The sequence below is a fragment of the Carassius carassius genome, chromosome 50 (assembly GCF_963082965.1).
Source record: "Carassius carassius chromosome 50, fCarCar2.1, whole genome shotgun sequence".
NCBI lineage: Eukaryota > Metazoa > Chordata > Actinopteri > Cypriniformes > Cyprinidae > Carassius > Carassius carassius.
In genome coordinates, this window is record NC_081804.1 from 20,982,327 (window position 1) to 21,003,179 (window position 20,853).

General features: G+C 43.3%; 1 protein-coding gene across 2 annotated transcripts in view; it reads left to right on the top strand.

Annotated features, from left to right (window-relative positions):
- The window catches only part of LOC132133041 (contactin-1a-like), a 148,130-nt gene that overhangs the window by 108,111 nt on the left and 19,166 nt on the right, over positions 1 to 20,853 (top strand). For both annotated transcript variants that reach the window (XM_059545705.1, XM_059545706.1), the window contains exons 11-18: positions 10,326 to 10,446; positions 10,575 to 10,725; positions 10,809 to 10,936; positions 11,814 to 11,986; positions 13,264 to 13,408; positions 13,550 to 13,711; positions 13,912 to 14,061; positions 15,575 to 15,645. In XM_059545705.1, coding sequence (XP_059401688.1) covers positions 10,326 to 10,446; positions 10,575 to 10,725; positions 10,809 to 10,936; positions 11,814 to 11,986; positions 13,264 to 13,408; positions 13,550 to 13,711; positions 13,912 to 14,061; positions 15,575 to 15,645 — 1,101 coding nt within the window. The remainder of the gene's footprint in view (positions 1 to 10,325; positions 10,447 to 10,574; positions 10,726 to 10,808; positions 10,937 to 11,813; positions 11,987 to 13,263; positions 13,409 to 13,549; positions 13,712 to 13,911; positions 14,062 to 15,574; positions 15,646 to 20,853) is intronic.

Genomic DNA, 20,853 nt, shown 5'->3' on the forward strand with positions numbered 1-20,853 from the left:
ATCCTGACTGGAAATCCTCACATATACCATTTTTCTCTAAGAAGGAATATAATCGTGAGGATACCACCTTTTCTAGTATCTTGTGCAGAAAAGGGAAATTCAAGATTGGTCTATAATTAACTAGTTCTTTGGGGTCAAGTTGTGGTTTTTTGATGAGAGTCTTAATAACAGCCAGTTTGAAGGTTTTGGGGACATATTCTAATGACAATGAGGAATTAATAATAGTCAGAAGAGGATCTATGACTTCTGGAAGCACCTCTTTTAGGAGCTTAGATGGTATAGGGTCTAACAAACATGTTGTTGGTTTAGATGATTTAACAAGTTAATACAATTCTTCCTCTCCTATGGTAGAGAATGAGTGGAACTGCTCCTCAGGGGGTCTATAGTGCACTGTCTGATGTGATACTGTAGCTGACGGCTGAATGGTTGCAATTTTATCTCTAATAGTATCGATTTTAGAAGTAAAGTAGTTCATAAAGTCATTCTTGCTTTGGTGTTGGGAAATGTCAACACTTGTTGAGGCTTTATTTTTCGTTAATTTAGCCGCTGTATTGAATAAATACCTGGGGTTATGTTTGTTTTCTTCTAAAAGAGAAGAAAAGTAATCGGAACTAGCAGTTTTTAATGCTTTTCTGTAGGATATGTTACTTTCATGCCAAGCAATACGAAATACCTCTAGTTTTGTTTTCCTCCAGCTGCGCTCCATTTTTCGGGCTGCTCTCTTTAGGGTGCGAGTATGCTCATTATACCATGGTGTCAAACTGTTTTCCTTAACCTTCCTTAAGCGTAAAGGAGCAACTTTATTTAAAGTGCTAGAAAAGAGAGAGTCCATAGTTTCTGTTACATCATCAAGTTGTTCTGAGGTTTTGGATATGCTAAGGAATTTGGTTACATCAGGAAGATAACTTAAAAAGCAGTCTTTTGTGTTAGAAGTGATGGTTCTTCTATACTTGTAACAAGAAGTAGAATTTACAATTTTGGCTATATGAAGTTTGCACAGAACTAAATAATGATCTGAGATATCATCACTTGGCTGAATAATTTCAACACCATCAACATCAATTCCATGTGACAATATTAAATCTAGAGTATGATTTCGACAATGAGTAGGTTCTGAAACGTGTTGTCTAACACCAATAGAGTTCAGAATGTCTATAAATGCTGATCCCAATGCATCTTTTTCATTATCAACATGGATATTAAAATAACCAACTATTAAAACTTTATCTACAGCCAGAAATAACTCGGATGTAAAGTCACCAAATTCTTTAATAAAGTCTGTATGGTGCCCTGGTGGCCTGTATACAGTAGCCAATACAAACATAACAGGGGATTTATCATTAACATTTGTTTCTCTGGATAATGTTATATGAAGCACCATTACTTCAAATGAGTTATACTTGAAGCCTGCCCTCTGAGAAATCCTGAAAACGTTGTTAAAAATTGAAGCAACACCTCCAACTTTGCCTTTTAGACGTGGCTCATGTTTATAACAGTGATCTTGGGGGGTGGACTCATTTAAAATAATGTAATCATCAGGTTTTAGCCAGGTTTCTGTCAAACAGAGTAAATCTATATTATGATCAGTGATCATATTATTTACAAAAAGTGTTTTCGTAGAAAGGGATCTGATATTCAATAAGCCAAGCTTTATCATTTGTTTATCCATATTGCTTCTGTTTTTTATTTGTTGAACCTCAATTAAATTGTTAATCTTAACTTGGTTTGGACGTTTTTTGTATTTTCTAGTTCGGGGAACAGACACAGTCTCTATAGTGTGATATCTAGGTGAAAAAGTCTCTATGTGCTGAGAATTAACTGAACTCTGTGACGGGAGGCAGCTAGCAGACGGTCGGTTTAGCCAGTCTGTCTGCTTCCTGACCTGGGCCCCAGTTAGTCAAGTATAAAGACTATTTGCCATATTTCTAGAGAGAAGAGTGGTGCCACCCCAGGAGGGATGAAGACCATCTCTTTTAAACAGGTCAGGTCTGCCCCAAAAGCTCGTCCAATTGTCTATGAAACCTATGTTATTCTGTGGGCACCACTTAGACATCCAGCCATTGAGTGATGACAATCTGCTATGCATCTCATCACCACGATAAGCAGGGAGCGGACCAGAGCATATTACAGTGTCTGACATCGTGCTTGCAAGTTCACACACCTCTTTAATGTTATTTTTAGTGATCTCCGACTGGCGATGTCGAACATCATTAGCGCCGGCATGAATAACAATCTTACTGTATTTACATTTAGCATTAGCCAGCACTTTTAAATTTGCCAAGATGTCAGGCGCTCTGGCTCCCGGTAAACATTTGACTATGGTGGCTGGAGTCTCTATATTCACGTTCCGTACAATAGAATCACCAATAACTAGAGCACTTTCATCAGGTTTCTCAGTGGGTGCATCACTGAGTGGGGAGAACCTGTTTAATGTTTTGATCAGAACAGAAGAGCGGTGTTTTGACCCACGACTACGCTGCCTCACCGTCACCCAGTTGCACTGCTGCAGGGGCTCTGTTGCCGGAACCGAACAATGTACAGGAATCCCTGAGCTAGACGCATCCAAAGCCGTATCTAGAACCCTAACATTCTTACTGTCCTCAATTAAAGTTTGGATGCGTGTCTCAAATTCTGAAATCTTCTCTGTCAACCTAACTATTTCCATGCATTTATCACATGTGAATCCCTCATCAGCGACAGAGATAGATAAACTGTACATGTGGCAAGAGGTGCAAGTAACAATAACAGGAGAAGCCATTACTCACCGTGCTTGATGAAATATTCTTACTGCGGTTGTTTGATGAACTTGTGAAAAACTGGAGCGAGAGAGAGGAGAGGAGAAAAGAAAAACAGCGATGGGTTCGAATGAAAACGCTAATGACAAGCTAATGAGTGCTAACGCTTTGCAGGTGTACTGCACTCACGGATATAAAATAAAAGTGAACGATCAAAGTTAATCTGATAAGATTGATCGATAATATCAGAAATATGGTGTGAATTAAGTTATATTTTACCACTTTAAAAAACAGAGAGTGATAGTAAGAAAAAGATTCTAGAGAAAAAATAAAATAAAAACAGCTACACGGAGCTACGATTTGCTACAGAAGGCCAACAGGAAGTAGAGAAAACACTGTCCAACAGCGACACCCGCAGGCCACAGTTTTTCAAATACATGATAAAACTCCTCCACTCCAGCAGTGCATGTAAATAGATCCAGCAGGTCAGCGTAATGAATGAGCGTGTTGTGAGGCGGCCGGACTGCTGGCTGGGATCCCATCTGGAGCGAGGCCTTCCCATCATGCTTCTGGTTACATAACAGTCATGACACCAGATGGTGCTGATCCAAACACCTGAAGTGTGTTTACAGTGGATATCACAGGAAGAGCCACAGAATGCAAATCAAACATGACTTCTAACAGTATAATGATGCCATACAGTCTTTAGTCAAAATAAATATTGATTTGTTTGTTTTTTTTTATTAATTATAAGGAAAATAAATTTGTACTGCAATATTAATTTAGCTTGTAGGACAAATTGTTTTGTGTCATTTTATGATTTTCTAGTATTTTTTTATTATTATTAAGTTTTGATTTTTATTTATGTTATCTAATGAAATTAATTAAACAAATAAATTTTCATATATACATATTTGCATTAAATAATTTATTGGTAACACTTTACAATAAGGTTTGATTATTTAATGTTGGTTAATGCATTAATAAACATCAACAAACAATGAACAATACATTTATTACAGTATTTATTAATCTTTGTTCATGTTAGTTAAAGACAATACAGTTGTTCACTGTTAATTCATGTTAATTCAAAGTGCATTAACTAATGTTAACTCGTACAACTTTTGATTTTAATAATGTATTAGGAAATGTTGAAATTAACATAAACTAAGATTAATAAATGCTATAGAAGTATTGTTCATGCTTAGTTCATGTTAACTAAAGTACCTTATTGTAAAGTGTTACCAATTTATTTATACTTTTTGCATTATATTTATTTATTTGACTTGTATGAATTATATACAAACACAAACACGCACACACACACACACACACACACACACACACACACACACATATATATATATATATATATATATATATATATATATATATACATACCATATACCTGTAACGCCACGCCAGCAGAGGGAGCCCTCACCGGAGTATTGACTGTTCACCACTCCCTCTGCTTCTACAGTCATTTCCTGTTTGGGACTATTTAACATGTGCTAGCATGTCACTTTACTGCGAAGTATTGCCAGTTAACCTGCCTTACCAAGTGTTTTCCTTGTGAGTATTCTGACTGCCTGTTTGTTCACGATTCTGCCTGTTACCTCGTTCACGTCTCTTGGATTGCCCCTTTGGATTTACTGTTTGATTGGACTGATGTTTGTGTTTGACCTGTTCGCCTGCCAACTCGTCTCTGCCTACTGGAAAACCCCTGTGTATGTTGAAAGATCGGACTGCCCTTACGGTATTGACACTTTTCCTGGTTACACGACTCTGATTGTACGATCTTCCTTTAATAAACTCCTGCAAATGGATTCACATTCTGCTTCAGCCTCTTCGTTACAGAATACTTCGCCTCAACTGAATCCAGCAGAAGTTACTAACATGCAAGCGCGTTCGCTTATCAAAGTGAAGTCTTAAAGAGGTATCAAGATCAGTTGAGTAAACTTCAAGCAGTCAACGAGCACTTTACGAGCTACTTCCAGTCACTTCCATCAACCACGCCTAGAGCGGTGAGTTTTGCACTACCTGATAAATTTGATGGTTCAGCTGATAGATGTCGGGGCTTTGTTCGTCAAGTGAAGATTTATTTCGACAATCAGAAAGACAAGTTTAACTCTGACGAAAAGAAATGTGCTTTCATTGCTGTCTGGGAAGGCGATTGACTGGGCTGCAGCTGTTTGGGATACTGAGATTCAGACGATCCTTAGACTATTTCCTCAACAACTTTGAGAAGTGTTTGAATATCCCGCAGGGGGCAAGGATATATCAACTCAACTTCTGCAAATGTCGCAAGGAAACAGAACAGCCGCAGAATACGCCATCTTGTTTCGCAAACTCGCTGCTCAGAGTAGGTGGAATGGTGTTTCTCTAAAAGCTGTATTCCAGAGAAGCCTCAACACGGATCTCCAGGCAGAGCTAGTATGTAAAGGAGAAAATTCATAGTTTACTGACTTCGTCACGCTTGCAATCAAGATGGATAATTTGATGAGACAGACTCCGCGAGGAAGGTATGTGAAGGCAATCCCGCCTGTTATCCCAACTGTAATTAAAACTATAACGCCCGAAGAACCCATGCAAGTCAACTTTACCAAACTTTCGGAAAGTGAACAAGCACGGCGATGCCATCGCCATCTCTGTTTCTACTGCGGTGAACCAGCCCATCATTGCCAGAGATGTCCACACAAGGCCCAGAAGCCCATTTTGGTAAATATGGAACACTTGTCAATACCAAATAATCAATCCTTCAAACTTCCCCTTACCTTGAAAACTGAAGAACTGTCCATCTCATTGACAGCAATGATCGACTCTAGAGCTGCATTAAATCTCATTCATGAAGATATCGTCAAGAAGTATAACTTACCCATCCAACCATGTAACCCATCCATTAAGATCAAAACCATCAACAACACAGCAATCGGAACTGGAATAATTCAACAAACCAAGAAACTTACATTGCAAGTGGGGTTATTTCACCAGGAGTCCATATCCTTCTATGTCGTTAACTCTCCTAAGCATGAAGTCATCCTCGGATTCCCATGGCTGTCCATTCACGACCCCGTCCAGTCCTGGCATCAGGGTGAGTTGACCAAGTGGTCAGCCTTTTGTGAAAGTCACTGTTTCTCGTCAGTTCCCCAGCCTTGCTGTATCACTAGTGTTGAAAGTCCTTCGAGTACTAAGACTGTCAATATTCCCCACTGTTACGATGACCTAGCAGAGGTCTTTAGCAAAACTAAGGCAACGCAGCTACCACCTAATCGTCCCTGGGACTGTAGTATTGATTTACTCCCCAATGCAATGCCCCCCAAGAGTCGTGTTTATCCCTTATCTCGCACAGAATCCCAAGCCATGGAGGATTATATTGAGGAGGCCCTGAGTTCAGGACTCATCCGACCTTCCACTTCTCCAGCTGCACCAGGGTTCTTCTTTGTGGAGAAAAAGGATGGAGGACTCAGGCCCTGTATTGATTATCGGGGATTAAACAACGTCACAATAAAATTCTGTTACCCTTTGCCATTGGTCCCTTCAGCTCTGGAATAGCTCCGTGAAGCAAGGATTTACACCAAACTAGACTTACGAAGTGCATACAACCTCATTCGCATCAAGGAGGGCGACGAGTGGAAAACTGACTTCCTCACCACTAGAGGGCACTATGAGTATCAGGTCATGCCGTATGGACTTGCCAACGCACCCGCTGTCTTCCTGTCCTTCATAAATGAAATCTTCCGGGACCTGCTTAACCAGTACGTAATTGCCTACATTGATGACATTCTCATCTACTCCAAGTCTGAGGCAGAACACATTGACCATGTCAAGACCGTCCTCACTCGGCTCCTGAAGAATCACCTGTACGTCAAGGCAGAGAAATGTGAGTTTCACGTCAAGCAGACATCATTCCTGGGTTATCACATTAGTCATCAAGGCGTTAAGATGGACGAGGCCAAGGTCAATGCAGTAACAGAATGGCCCCAACCTTCCACGGTCAGGGAACTTCAGAGATTCCTGGGATTTGCAAACTTTTACAGAAGGTTCATTAGAAATTACAGCATGGTTGCAGCACCACTCCTCAAGGGGAAACCTTCCAAGCTCAGGTGGAGTGAGGAAGCTACTCAAGCATTTAATATCTTAAAAGTTAAATTTACCACAGCTCCTATACTCAAGCACCCTGACCCCAACTTACCATTCATCGTGGAAGTAGATGCCTCGGACTCAGGCATTGGGGCCGTACTCTTGCAGCGCCATGGTCAACTGTGTAAACTGTACCCTTGTGCATTCTTTTCCAGGAATTTAACGGCAGCCGAACAAAACTACGATGTAGGGAATAAGGAACTCCTATCTATGAAAGCAGCGATAGAGCAATGGAGGCACTGGTTCGAGGGAGCAGTCCACGCAAAACGACTCAACCCTCGCCAAGCTCGATGGTCCCTCTTCTTCACACGCTTCCAATTCTCAGTGACTTATCGCCCAGGAAGTTAAAACAGTAAGGCAGATGCTCTATCCAGGCAATATGATCTCCTCATGGACAACAAAACCCCAGAATACATTCTTCCTCCATTGCTAATCATTGCCCCAATTACTTGGGATATCATGGAGGAGATCCAACGTGAGCTCTTACCAACTGCCCTCCTAACCTCCATTACGTTCCACAAAGTCTGCGCCCCAGAGTCATTCAGTGGGTCTACTCCTCAGTCAGCTCCGGCCACCTAGGTATCTCCCGCACTCTACACCTGGTACGTAACTCAATCTGGTGGCCTTCAATGTCCAAGGACGTCACTAATCACGTCAAAGCTTGTCAGGTTTGTGTCCAATCTAAGACCCCCAAGGAATTACCCTCTGGACTCCTGCAATCTCTGCCCATTCCACAACATCCCTGGTCTCACCTATCAATAGACTTTGTTACTGACTTACCACTGTCCCATGGTTTCACGACAATCCTTGTTATCATTGACAGATTCTCCAAGTCCTGCCGGTTAGTCCCCTTGAAAGGACTCCCCACCGCCATGGAGACGGCACAGGCTATGTTCCAACACGTTTTCAGGAACTATGGAGTAGAGTATCAGAGTATGCACAGAACTCACTGACTCACTCCTCAACAGGTCTGACCCCTTTCCAATGTGTCCTTGGATACCAACACCCCAATGTTCCTGTGGTCTGGCGAACCATCATAAGTCCCCGCTGTGGATGACTGGATTCGTCGGAGCGAAAGGGTATGGGACAGTGCTCACCCCCGCCTCCAACGAGCTGTCAGAGTACAGGAACTCCAGGCTAACAAGCGACATCAGCCACATCCCTCCTACCAACCAGGACAACTGGTCTGGCTCTCTACACGGGATCTCAAGTTGCGGCTACCAAGCAGGAAGCTCAACCCAAGGTACGTTGGCCCTTTTAAAATTCTAGGAGGAATCAATGAAGTCACGTACCAATTAGAACTTCCTGCTAACTACCGTATCTCTCCCTCCTTCCATGTCTCACTGCTGAAACCGGTAACACGGATGCTGACCCTAATCATGAGGCTCAAGAGCCACCGCCGCCACTGGACATTAATGGAGCACCGGCTTACAAGGTCAAGGAATTACTGGACTCGAGAAGGAGAGGGGGTCAGCTCAAATATTTTGTGGACTGGGAGGGCTATGGACCTGAGGAGAGGACATGGGTAGCCGGCAACGACATTCTGGATCCATCTCTCATGGAGGACTTCCATCGAGCCAGACCCGATCGACCAGCGCCTCGACCACTGGGACGTTCGCGTCGAGTGCCAGGAGGCACTCCTAGGGAGGGGAATTCTGTAACGCCACGCCAGCAGAGGGAGCCCTCACCAGAGTATTGACTATTCACCACTCCCTCTGCTTCTACAGTCATTTCCTGTTTGGGACTATTTAACATGTGCTAGCATGTCACTTCACTGCCAAGTATTGCCAGTTAACCTGCCTTACCAAGCGTTTTCCTTGTGAGTATTCTGACTGCCTGTTTGTTCACGATTCTGCCTGTTACCTCATTCACGTCTCTTGGATTGCCCCTTTGGATTTACTGTTTGATTGGACTGATGCTTGTGTTTGACCTGTTCGCCTGCCTACTTGTCTCTGCCTACTGGAAAACCCCTGTGTATGTTGAAAGATCAAACTGCCCTTAGGGTATTGACACTTTGCCTGGTTACACGACTCTGATTGTAAGATCTTCCTTTAATAAACTCCTGCAAATGGATTCACATTCTGCCTCAGCCTCTTCGTTACAATACCATATACCAACCATCCACTACCTACGACCAAATGCATAATAAAAGTAGCCAAAACAACTGGCACAGTTGGCCAAGTTATACAATAAATGTATTTAATGAATAGACCAAATTTTAAGTGCCTCTCTATGGAGAAGCAATCGGAACAAAAGAATCGCTGAGTCAAAATTGACAGGGCTCGTTTCCCACGGTCGCAAGCAATGTCAATATAATTCAATATTTAACAACCACAGCTCGCTAATGATGTTTTTGGGAAACACACCTCAGATCTATTCAGTTTGTGAACCACTGGTTTCATTAAACAAAATAAATTATTATTTTAAAATATTTACTCAAAAGAATCATCTGTTCACGAATTGGATCATAAACTTGCATTACCATGCCAAAGATGATCTATTCTTTCAACATTTTGAATGAATAAAGACTTCAAGTTCATGTGTAAAGCACATAAAGCTATCGTTTGACTTCATAAACTTTTATTTCATGCATGTGAATATATACATACATACATGCATACATACACTCACCGGCCACTTTATTTGGTACACCTGTTCACTTGCTTGGTAACACAAATTGCTAATCAGTCAATCTAAATGCATTTAGGCATCTAGATGTGGTGAAGACGACTTGCTGAAATTCAAACCGAGCATCAGAATGGGGAAGAAAGGGGATTTATGTTACTTTGAATGTGGAATGGTTGTTGGTGCCAGACAGGCTGGTCTGAGAATTTCAAAAACTGCTGATCTACTGGGATTTTCACGCACAACCATCTCTAGGATTTTCAAAAAAATGGTCCAAAATGGTCCAAAAAAGTGAAAATATACAGTGAGCGGCAGTTGTGTGGACGAAAATGCCTTGTTGATGTCAGAGGAGAATGGGGAGAATGGTTAGATATGATAGAAAGGCAACAGTAACTCAAATAACCACTCGTTACAACCAAGGTATGCAGAATACCATCTCTGAACACACAACACGTTGAACCCTGAAGCAGATGGTCTACAGCAGCAGAAGACCACACCGGGTGCCGCTGCTGTCAGCTAAGAACAAGAAACAGAGGCTACAATTCTCACAGGCTCACCAAAATTGGACAATAGATGATTGGAAAAATGTTGCCTGGTCTGATGAGCCTTGATTTCTGCTGTGACATTCAGATGGTAAGGTCAGAATTTGGCATAAAGAACATAAAAAGCATGGATCCTTCCTGCTAAAGTGGCCAGTTTAGGGATTGTTATCTTTGATAGATTTCAGAGGCTCATGATAATCAGTAGAAATATGTTGATGATATCTGATGAAAGTCTTAAATTCTGATGGGGGAATCTGTTCTCTTATTGACTCTCTTCCATCAGTATGCCAAGAACCACGAGTTGCATTTCACAGACCTGACATTTGATGATTCTGGGATGTATCAGTGTATTGCTGAGAACCGTCATGGCACGATATATGCCAACGCCGAGCTCAGGGTCTTTGGTGAGTATTCATCGTTTAATATTACAATTTGCTGAAAAAATGTGTTTCTGAGCTTTAGGACTCAAATGTTTGTAAAGATCTTGAGGAACACTGCTAGTTCTTCCACTGAATGTGTTGTTTTATCTCAGCCGGCGCTCCTTCGTTTGAGTGGAATCCCGTGAAACCCAAACTTCTTGGGGCCAAAAACGGGCGTGTGGTGATTGACTGCAAACCCAGAGCAGCACCGCAGCCGACCATATCCTGGAGCAAAGGAACCGAACTCCTCCACAACTCTAGCAGGTCAGAGGTCATACAGAGGTCATCTCACAGGTCAATGCTCTCTCCAGAGCCATTCATATTCAGTCTGTCTTTTATGATTGCAGAATTTTCATATGGCCAGACGGAAGTTTAGAGCTTCTGAACATTACTAAATCAGATGAAGGGAGATACACATGTTTCGCAGAAAACAACAGAGGCCGAGCAAACAGCTCTGGATCGCTTTCAGTCACCGGTACGACACAGAAACCAAACCCTAACATCAGAATATCCCAAATTATTACTGCTGTTATTATGTTGGCTTTAGAAAGACAATGTACTGTTCACCCTGGCAACCACATAGCAACATTCCAGCCGTAACACACCTAACAACACCCTAGCCTTGCAGCACACAGACTACGTTAGAAACTGCAGAGTAAAACCCTAAAAAACACCCAGAACATTCTAGCAACTGCATAGCAACACCCTAACAACCACCCAGAATATTCTACAATACCTTACAACAACGTCGCAATGCACTTACAACCACCCAGAACATCCTAGTAACCACATAGCTACCTCCTAGCCTAGCAACCACCCAAAATATTTAAGAAACTAAAACTAAGACCCTAACAACCATCCAGAACATCTTAGCAACACCCTTAAAACCACCCAGAATACCCTAAAACATCCTAGCAATGCCCAACAACCACCTAGAACACCATAGTAACCTCATAGCTACCTACTAGCCTAGCAACCATCCATAAATCCTTAAAAACTGCACAGTAACACCATAACAACCACCAAAAAGACACTACCAACTGCATAGCAACCACCCAGAACACCCTAGAAACTGTGTAACAACACCCTAGCAACCACCCAGAATACTCTACACACTACAACACCCTAGCAATACCCTAATGAAAATCAAAAACATCCTAGTAACTGCATTGCAACACTTTAGGCTAGCAACCATGCAGAACACTTCAGAAACTGTAAAGTAACACTCTCCCTAACAACCACCCAGAGCAAAAGCGAGAGGCATTCTCCTGGAATTATGTGTCCAGTAGAAGCGCTGGAATCAGTAATTTGTTGTCTGTTTGTTGTCAGAGTTTATCGTTGTCTCTCTTCAGATGCCACGAAGATCACTCTGGCCCCGTCCAACACTGACGTCAGTGTGGGCAAGAGCGCCAAGATGGAGTGTGCCACGTCACATGACCCCACCCTCGACCTCACCTTCATCTGGTCCCTCAACACACACGTTATCGACTTCGAAAGAGACAGAGAACATTACGAGCGCAAAATGGTGAATTCAGTTCCTCATGTTAAATCCTGTTTTCCTGATGACAAACATCTATTTTGTTTTAGTTTTAATGAATCAAGACTTTTATACAATACTGGTTGTTTCACAGCAGCTTTACAGAGTCAGACAGGAACATAAATTGTCAATAATGCAAGAAGACAATAACAGTCATTTTTTACCTTAAGTCAGTTAATTAATGATTCAGTGATGTCATCATCCAGTTCAGCTCCCTTCCAATAGTGTCTGTGCAATCAGTCAAGTGTCTCCAGCTAAGAAAGCCAAAGGCGACAGTGGCAAGGAACCAAAACTCCATCGGTGACAGAATTTAAGAAAAAACCTTGGGAGAAACCTGGTTCAGGGCAAAGTTCTCCTCTGGCCAGATGAAACCAGCATCTGGTGGATACGGTGATCTCGGAATAAGAATGGAAGAGACTAATATTAGCGTAGATGCCATTCTTCTTACGGTGTAGCGAGTACATTGGATATTATGGGAAGTATTCCCAGTTCCGGTTTACCTAATTAGTGCAGCCTAACAATCCTTTGACAGATTTGAATTATAGAAGTGTATTAGCATGTTATGTGTAAGCCAGGTTAAAGAGATGGGTCTTTAATCTAGATTTAAACTGCAAGAGTGTGTCTGCCTCCCGAACAATGTTAGGTAGGTTATTCCAGAGTTTAGGCGCCAAATAGGAAAAGGATCTGCCGCCCACAGTTGATTTTGATATTCTAGGTATTATCAAATTGCCTGAGTTTTGAAAACGTAGCGGACATAGAGGATTATAATGTAAAAGGAGCTCATTCAAATACTGAGGTGCTAAACCGTTCAGGGCTTTAAATTAGCAAGATTTTAAAATGTATTTATTGTTCAATAGGGAGCCAGTGGAGTGTTGTCAGAACTGGGCTAATATGGTCATAACTGTAATGATAAATGAAGCAATAACTATAACAATAATTATGAGAACTGCAACGATAACCATAATGTCAACTATAATTTTGGTAACTATAACGAGAACTGTAATGATAACTATCACGTTAACTGCACAAACTGCACTGCATAAAATATACTGATATCTGCTGGATGAATCTTTGAAAGTGATTCCAGCGATATTGTTCCTCTGTGTCGTTATCGTCATAATCTTGGTGTGAAAGCCGCTATTGTCCGATTTGTATGGTTATAGTTATCCTTATAATTATCGTTCTTGGTGTGAAAAGGTGTCTTGTGTATATTGCAAACATAAATTAAACGTATTAATTGAAATTAAACTGAAATTGTTGATCAGGATGTTAATCAGGATGGTCAGACTGGGACGTCCAGCTCAGAGCTGTTGATCAGTAACACCCAGCTGAAACACGCCGGACATTACAGCTGTACGGCGCAGACGCCGGTGGACAACGTCACGGCCTCCGCAGAGCTGGTGGTCAGAGGTCAGACTAAGACTCATGGGATCATTCTCCATTTTATCTTCAATTAAACCTGAGCGTTACAGATTATGTTTGCCATATTCCAGATTGTTTCCACGGAGCTTGTTGAGTACATCACCATCTCCCGTGTCTCCTCATTTTCAGGTCCTCCAGGTCCTCCCGGTGGTGTGCGTGTGGATGAGGTGATGACCAGCAGCGTGAGGGTGACCTGGAGTCATGGGACAGATAACTTGAGTCCCATCTCCAAATACAACGTCCAGTACAGAGACGTGCGAGAGCAGCAGGACTGGAGAGAAGCCTCCACCTGTGAGTACAACACTACACATCTCTATAGTGATGATACATATAAGAGCCTTTATAATTAATATACTTTTTTCTGCACATTTAAGATGACTATTTAATTTGATAATCATCTGTTAATAAAGTTGGACCTGACTATTTGAATTCATTAAAAGCACTATTTTAGTTTTTGCTGTAATCCAGCAAAAGATTCTGTGTGACTTCAGCTCCAGTGAATGTGGAGGGAAATGCAGAAATGGCCTCCGTGATCAATCTGACGCCCTGGACTGAGTATGAGTTCAGGGTCATCGCTACCAACACACTGGGCACTGGACCGCCAAGTGACCCCTCGCCCAAAATCACCACCAGAGAAGCCAGTGAGTTCCTTCTGTCCTCATCTGAGGAAACATTCACCTGCGTTTTATTGCCATTAGTGTGTTTGTTTACCCAGCTATCTCATTTGGCCTGTTTTGACCTGGAAGCAGAGCATAAATATTTCAAGGTTTTAGTACGGAAAGAAAACTTTAGAAATGAGTAAATGCTATCAAAATACATATATTTTTTTGTTGTTTTCTGATTACTTCTGTGAAATGCATTTAACCTGGCTTCCACATCTCACATCTTTAGGACTAAATTCTGCTAATAAACAACGAACTGTAAATACAGTAAACTGGCATAACAAATAAACTATATCAAATGAACAGAGCATAAGTTCAAAGACTAAATAGTCTGAATTTGATAAAGGACAAAGGATTGAAACAGAGGAAGTAGAGGCCTACACGGGCCTCAGATTTAGACCCTAGCCCGGCCCTGGCCCGAGACGCTTTTTTTCATCACTAATTGATGGATGTCTAAAATGTAAAAATAAGGATAAGCCTAAAACAGGCCTGAGGCCCGTGTCTGAACTATTGCATGAAAATTGGCCCGAAGCCCATCCCAAAGGGTGTAAAAAAGTTTCATGTAATGATATATTCAAATAAAATGTATCACAGTCAATACTGAAATGCACAGTAGTTTTGCTGTAGTTCATGTATTATATGAAATTTCAAAGAATTTCTCATTTTTAATTAAGGGCAAATGTAGTAAAAACATGGTAATAACAGTAAAATTTAAAACATTTACAGGTTCACTCATCAATATATGAATTCATTCATCAGATATTATGCAGTTTTAGCTGAAAATGATCAGAAGCTCATGTTATATTACGTAACTTTAATAAACATACGTTCCACCAGGTCCATGCATTAGTATGTTTAGTACTATTGTTGATAGTGATCTGAATAAACCACTAACACAAGGGGCCCTATTTTAACGATCTAAACACAAAGTGTAAAGCACACGGCGCAGGTGCACTCAGGCCGTGTCCAAATCCACTTTTGCTATTTTAATGACGGAAAATTAAAATCCGCATGGTCTAAACGGGTTGTCCCTATTCTTTTAATGAGTAATGGGTTTTTTTGGGTGTAACGTGCAATAAACCAATCAGAGTACTTGCAGAGAACGCGTCTCCGAGATGAAATGGAGTTACTCGTGTGCGAGCAAATAGATAGCCTAATATATATTTAATTAGCCTACAAAAAATTATTATGCATTGCAATCATTTAACTTTTAATATTTGGCATGTTTGTGTAATGCTGTGCAAAACTAGCAAACACACTTGCACTGCACCTTGCTTTGCATTGCATCAGGTGTATTATAGGGCCCTAAGTATTAAACATCAATGTGTTAGTCCTGCAGCAGCATTCTGGGAAACCACCCACAACATACAGTAGCACCACTGGAATCATCTAGAACGTCAAAGTAACTACTAATTGCATAGTAATGCCCTAGTAACTAATATTACTGTTATGTCTGTCATTATTTAGTGTTGGACTGTCTCTCTGTCTGTAGGGCCTGTTGTGGCTCCGTCAGACATCAGTGGAGGAGGAGGAACCAGTCGTGAGCTCACCATCACATGGACGGTACAGTGCTCATGTTTCTCACATGAAGACCAGTGTCATGTGTATTCTAGAAATAAGAAAAATCATTCTCTAAATAACAGCAACATGCAATTATCTCTTTTAATTTCATTTTACACTTTACATTGTTTTATCTGTGTAATTTGCTTTTAATTTGGTTTAAAACTGAAAAATAAAACCCTGTTGATTATGACTGATAAAAATTTAAGGCAAGCACTACAGATAAAACCATTATTTTTCCATGCATTTGTCAATTTTACAATTTCTGTCTATTTTATAGTTCTATGACATGTCTGCTTTCAGACTAGTGAAAAGTGATCTAAAATACACATTTAAGTGTTTATTTTAGGACACTTTATAATATGTTTTATTTATATATTACCTTTCAAATACCTAGGACACGCTACATAAGGTAAAAAGAAACAGAAAAATACAAGTGTGCACAAATAGTATAAAACTTTAATAACAAAAAAAAAACACAAAAATACAAGTGTACACAGTATGCAACATTAACAACCAAGCAGCAGACAGAGATGCAATAATGTGTACTATAGAGATGAGTTACAAAACAAACATAAATCAGAACATTTGGAACAAGCAATCAAGTAAGAAAAAATATTGTAATTAAGTGAGGTGTGACGGCAGTTTTAAGCAGTTTCAGAACTAGATCTCAAAGTACGGGCAGAGAGTCCAGAGACATAGGGGATAATTAATTCTGAAAGGTAGGATGGTGCTAATCCATGACAAGCCTTGAAAACTAAAACAAGAATCTTAAAATTAATATGATAGGTGACAGGGAGCCAATGTAATTGCTGTAAAACTGGAGTAATGTCAGCAGTTTTTTTGGGAGCCTGTCCAGCGTTTTGTGACCTTAGGAAGCGTGATGGGTTGTAGCGTGGTAGAAGGCTAGTTAGGTACGCAGGAGCTAAACCATTTAGGGCCTTATAGGTAAGTAATGATAATTTGTAACTGATACGGAACTTAATAGGTAGCCAGTGCAGAGACTGTAAAATTGGGGTAATATGATCATATTTTCTTGACCTGGTAAGGACTCTAGCTGCTGCATTTTGGACGACCTGTAGCTTGTTTATTGAAGAAGCAGGACAACCACCTAGAAGTCCATTACAATAGTCCAGTCTAGAGGTCATGAATGCATGAACTAGCTTTTCTGCATCAGAAACAGATAACATGTTTCGTAGCTTGGCAATGTTTCTAAGATGGAAGAATGCGGTTTTTGTATCATTGGAAATATGATTTTCAAAAGACAAATTGCTGTCCAATATAACACCCAGATTTCTGACTGTAGAGGAAGTAACAGTACATCCGTCTAGTTGCAGATTGTAATCTACAAGATTCTGTGTGGTGTTTTTTTGGTCCAATAATTAATATCTCTGTCTTATCCGAATTTAATTGGAGAAAATTATTTGTCATCCAATCTTTTACATTTTTAACACACTCTGTTAGCTTAGATAATTGGGAAGTTTCATCTGGTCTTGTTGAGATATATAGCTGAGTATCATCAGCATAACAGTGGAAGCTAATTCCGTATTTTCTAATAATATTACCAAGGGGCAACATGTATATTGAAAATAGAAGGGGACCTAGGACGGATCCTTGTGGCACTCCATATTTTACTGATGATAAATGAGATGACACCCCATTTAAGTAAACAAAATGGTAGCGATCGGACAGGTAGGATCTAAACCATCTTAGAGCCTGCCCTTGAATACCTGTATAGTTTTGTAATCGATCTATGAGTATGTCATGATCTATGTGTCACAGTGTCTGGGTTGTGTTCCCTGGGGTTCCACTACGTGTCCTCAGTTCCCACGGTGTTTATCATATTATCACTTCCTGTCTCCTTATTTGGTCACCTTCCTCCTTGTTTAGTTAATTGATTGTTCCCCACCTGTCTCCTGTTTCCCCATTATCCTTTTGTGTATATAACCCGGTCTGTCTTAGTATGTGTCACGGAGTCATTGTTTATTCATGTCCGTCAGTTCGTGCCCTTGCCTTGTCTTCTTGTTTAGTTTATGTTTTGGATGGATGTTTCCTATTGACCCCTGCCTGGACTGTTTATGCTGTTTGGATTACCCCTTAATAAAAGACTTACTCGCAATTGGTTCTATCTCCGTGCCTCATTGGAACCCTGCCGTGACAGAAAGACTCCGTCCTTCTAGGAACCAGCGGTATGTCGTCTTTCCGTTCCCCAGCCAAGATGGCGGAGCGGCGAGCCAAGTATCTTCGGTTGATCGCCCTCCGCCAAGAGGGAAATGAAGTGGGTGCCCTGGCTCAGGTGTTCTGGTCCCTGGCCGAGGGCATGGGCTACAATGATGCGGCCCTCAAGGACTATTTCAATGGCGGGCTGGATGATCCAGTGTCTCAGGAGGAGATGGCGCAGTTAGAGACACTGGAATTCTGGGAATTCGTGCGCTACCTGCAGCATCGGCTTCGGTGGGATGCCCCAGCCACTTCTGTCTCTTCCGGCGGGGTGGTCGTCAGCCCAGCACCACTGCCCAGGATTGCAACCAGCCAAGCGCCACAACCCAAGATGACCGCCAGTCCAGCACCACTGCCCAGGATGGCTACCAGCCAAGCGCCACAGCACAAGATGGCCGCTAACCCAGCGCCAATGCCCAAATTGGCCACTGTTCCAGCGCCACAACCCAAGATGGCCGCCAGTCCAGCACCACTGCCCAGGATGGCTACCAGCCAAGCGCCACCATCCAAGATGGCCGCCAGTCCAGCATCACTGCCCAGGATGGCTACCAGCCAAGCGCCACAGCACAAGATGGCCGCTAACCCAGCGCCAATGCCCAAATTGGCCACCGTTCCAGCGCCACAGCCCAAGATGGCCGCCAACCCAGCGCCAATGCCCAAATTGGCCACCAGTCCAGCGCCACAGTACAAGATGGCCGCCAGCCCAGCGCCAATGCCCACTTTGGCCAACGGTTCAGTGCCACAGCCCAAGATGGCCGTCAGCCTAGCGCCACAGCACAAGATGGCCGCTAACCCAGCGCCAATGCCCAAATTGGCCACCGGTCCAGCGCCACAGTACAAGATGGCCGCCAGTCCAGCATCACTGCCCAGGATGGCTACCAGCCAAGCGCCACAGCACAAGATGGCCGCTAACCCAGCGCCAATGCCCAAATTGGCCACCGTTCCAGCGCCACAGCCCAAGATGGCCGCCAACCCAGCGCCAATGCCCAAATTGGCCACCAGTCCAGCGCCACAGTACAAGATGGCCGCCAGCCCAGCGCCAATGCCCACTTTGGCCAACGGTTCAGTGCCACAGCCCAAGATGGCCGTCAGCCTAGCGCCACAGCACAAGATGGCCGCTAACCCAGCGCCAATGCCCAAATTGGCCACCGGTCCAGCGCCACAGTACAAGATGGCCGCCAGTCCAGCACCACAACCCCAGATGGCCACCAGACCAGCACCACAGTACAAGATGGCCGCCTGTCCAGAGTCATGGCCCAAGATGGCTGCTTGCCCAGCGCCGCTGCACAGGATGAGAGTCTCAGCTGACCCTCCGGAGTCGAGTCAGGTGCCCGTGGACACTTCGGAGTCGGAGTCGAGTCAGGTGCCAGTGGACCCTCCGGAGTCGAGTCAGGTGCCAGTGGACCCTCCGGAGTCGAGTCAGGTGCCAGTGGACCCTCCGGAGTTAGGGCTTATCACCGATGACCTTCCAGAGTCAGGGCTTATCACCGGTGACCTTCCAGAGTCAGGGCTAGTCACCGATGACCCTCCAGAGTCAGGGCTAGTCACCGATGACCTTCCAGAGTCAGGGCTAGTCACCGATGACCTTCCAGAGCCAGGGCTAGCCACCGATGACCTTCCTGAGTCAGGGCTAGTCACCGATGACCTTCCAGAGTCAGGGCTAGTCATTGATGACCCTCCAGAGTCGAGTCAGGTTTCAGATGACCCTCCAGAGTCAAGGCTAGTCACTGTTAACCCTCCAGAGTCAGGACTAGTCACCGCTGATGCTCCAGAGTTAGGGCTAGTCACCGTTGACCTTTCAGAGTCAAGTCAAGTCACCTTTGACCTTTCAGAGCTGAGTCAAGTCACCGGTGATCTTCAAGGACTGAGTCAAGTCACCGGTGATCTTCAAGGACTGAGTCAAGTCACTGGTGATCTTCAAGGACTGAGTCAAGTCACCATTGATCTTCATGAGCAGTGTCAGGCCAGCACCGATCTTCTGGAGTCCAGTAGAGACACCATGGAATTACCAGAGTCTCGTCCTCCCGTTGATCCGGCCGCACGGAAGTGGTGGGCTTCTGATCCGCCCTGGGGGCTTTTTTGCAACGACCACAGGGATGTGGTGGTCTTCTGCTCCGCCCTGGAGGGCTTCCGCTTTGACCACAGGGGGGTGGTGGTCTTCTGCTCCGTCCTGGGGGCCTTCCGCCCTGACCACATGGTGGTGGTGGTATTCTGCTCCGCCCTGGGGAACTCTGGCCTTGACCACAAGGGTGTGGTGGTCTTCTGCTCCGCCCTGGGGGGCTTCATGTTGTTTTTTCCTTTGGTTGTTGTGTTAATGTCTGTCCCTGTTCCTTTCTGTTAGTCTGGCCCTCCGTCCCTCCCCCTGAACCTCCTCCTGTCCTCCTCCCTCCTGGTCTTTCTGTGTTGTGTTTACATTCTGGTGCCTGTTCCCCATGTTTTTCTTTTCTGGCCCTCCGTCCCTCCCCCTGAGCCTCCACCTGTCCACCTCCCTCCTGGTCTCTGTTTTGTGTCTGTCTTGGAGCGTCTGGGAGCCGCTCCGTAGAAGGGGGGTACTGTCACAGTGTCTGGGTTGTGTTCCCTGGGGTTCCACTAGGTGTCCTCAGTTCCCACGGTGTTTATCATATTATCACTTCCTGTCTCCTTATTTGGTCACCTTCCTCCTTGTTTAGTTAATTGATTGTTCCCCACCTGTCTCCTGTTTCCCCATTATCCTTTTGTGTATATAACCCGGTCTGTCTTAGTATGTGTCACGGAGTCGTTGTTTATTCATGTCCGTCAGTTCGTGCCCTTGCCTTGTCTTCTTGTTTAGTTTATGTTTTGGATGGATGTTTCCTATTGACCCCTGCCTGGACTGTTTATGCTGTTTGGATTACCCCTTAATAAAAGACTTACTCGCAATTGGTTCTATCTCCGTGCCTCATTGGAACCCTGCCGTGACACTATGGTGTCGAACGCAGCACTAAGATCAAGTAAGACTTGATCTTAAGTGTT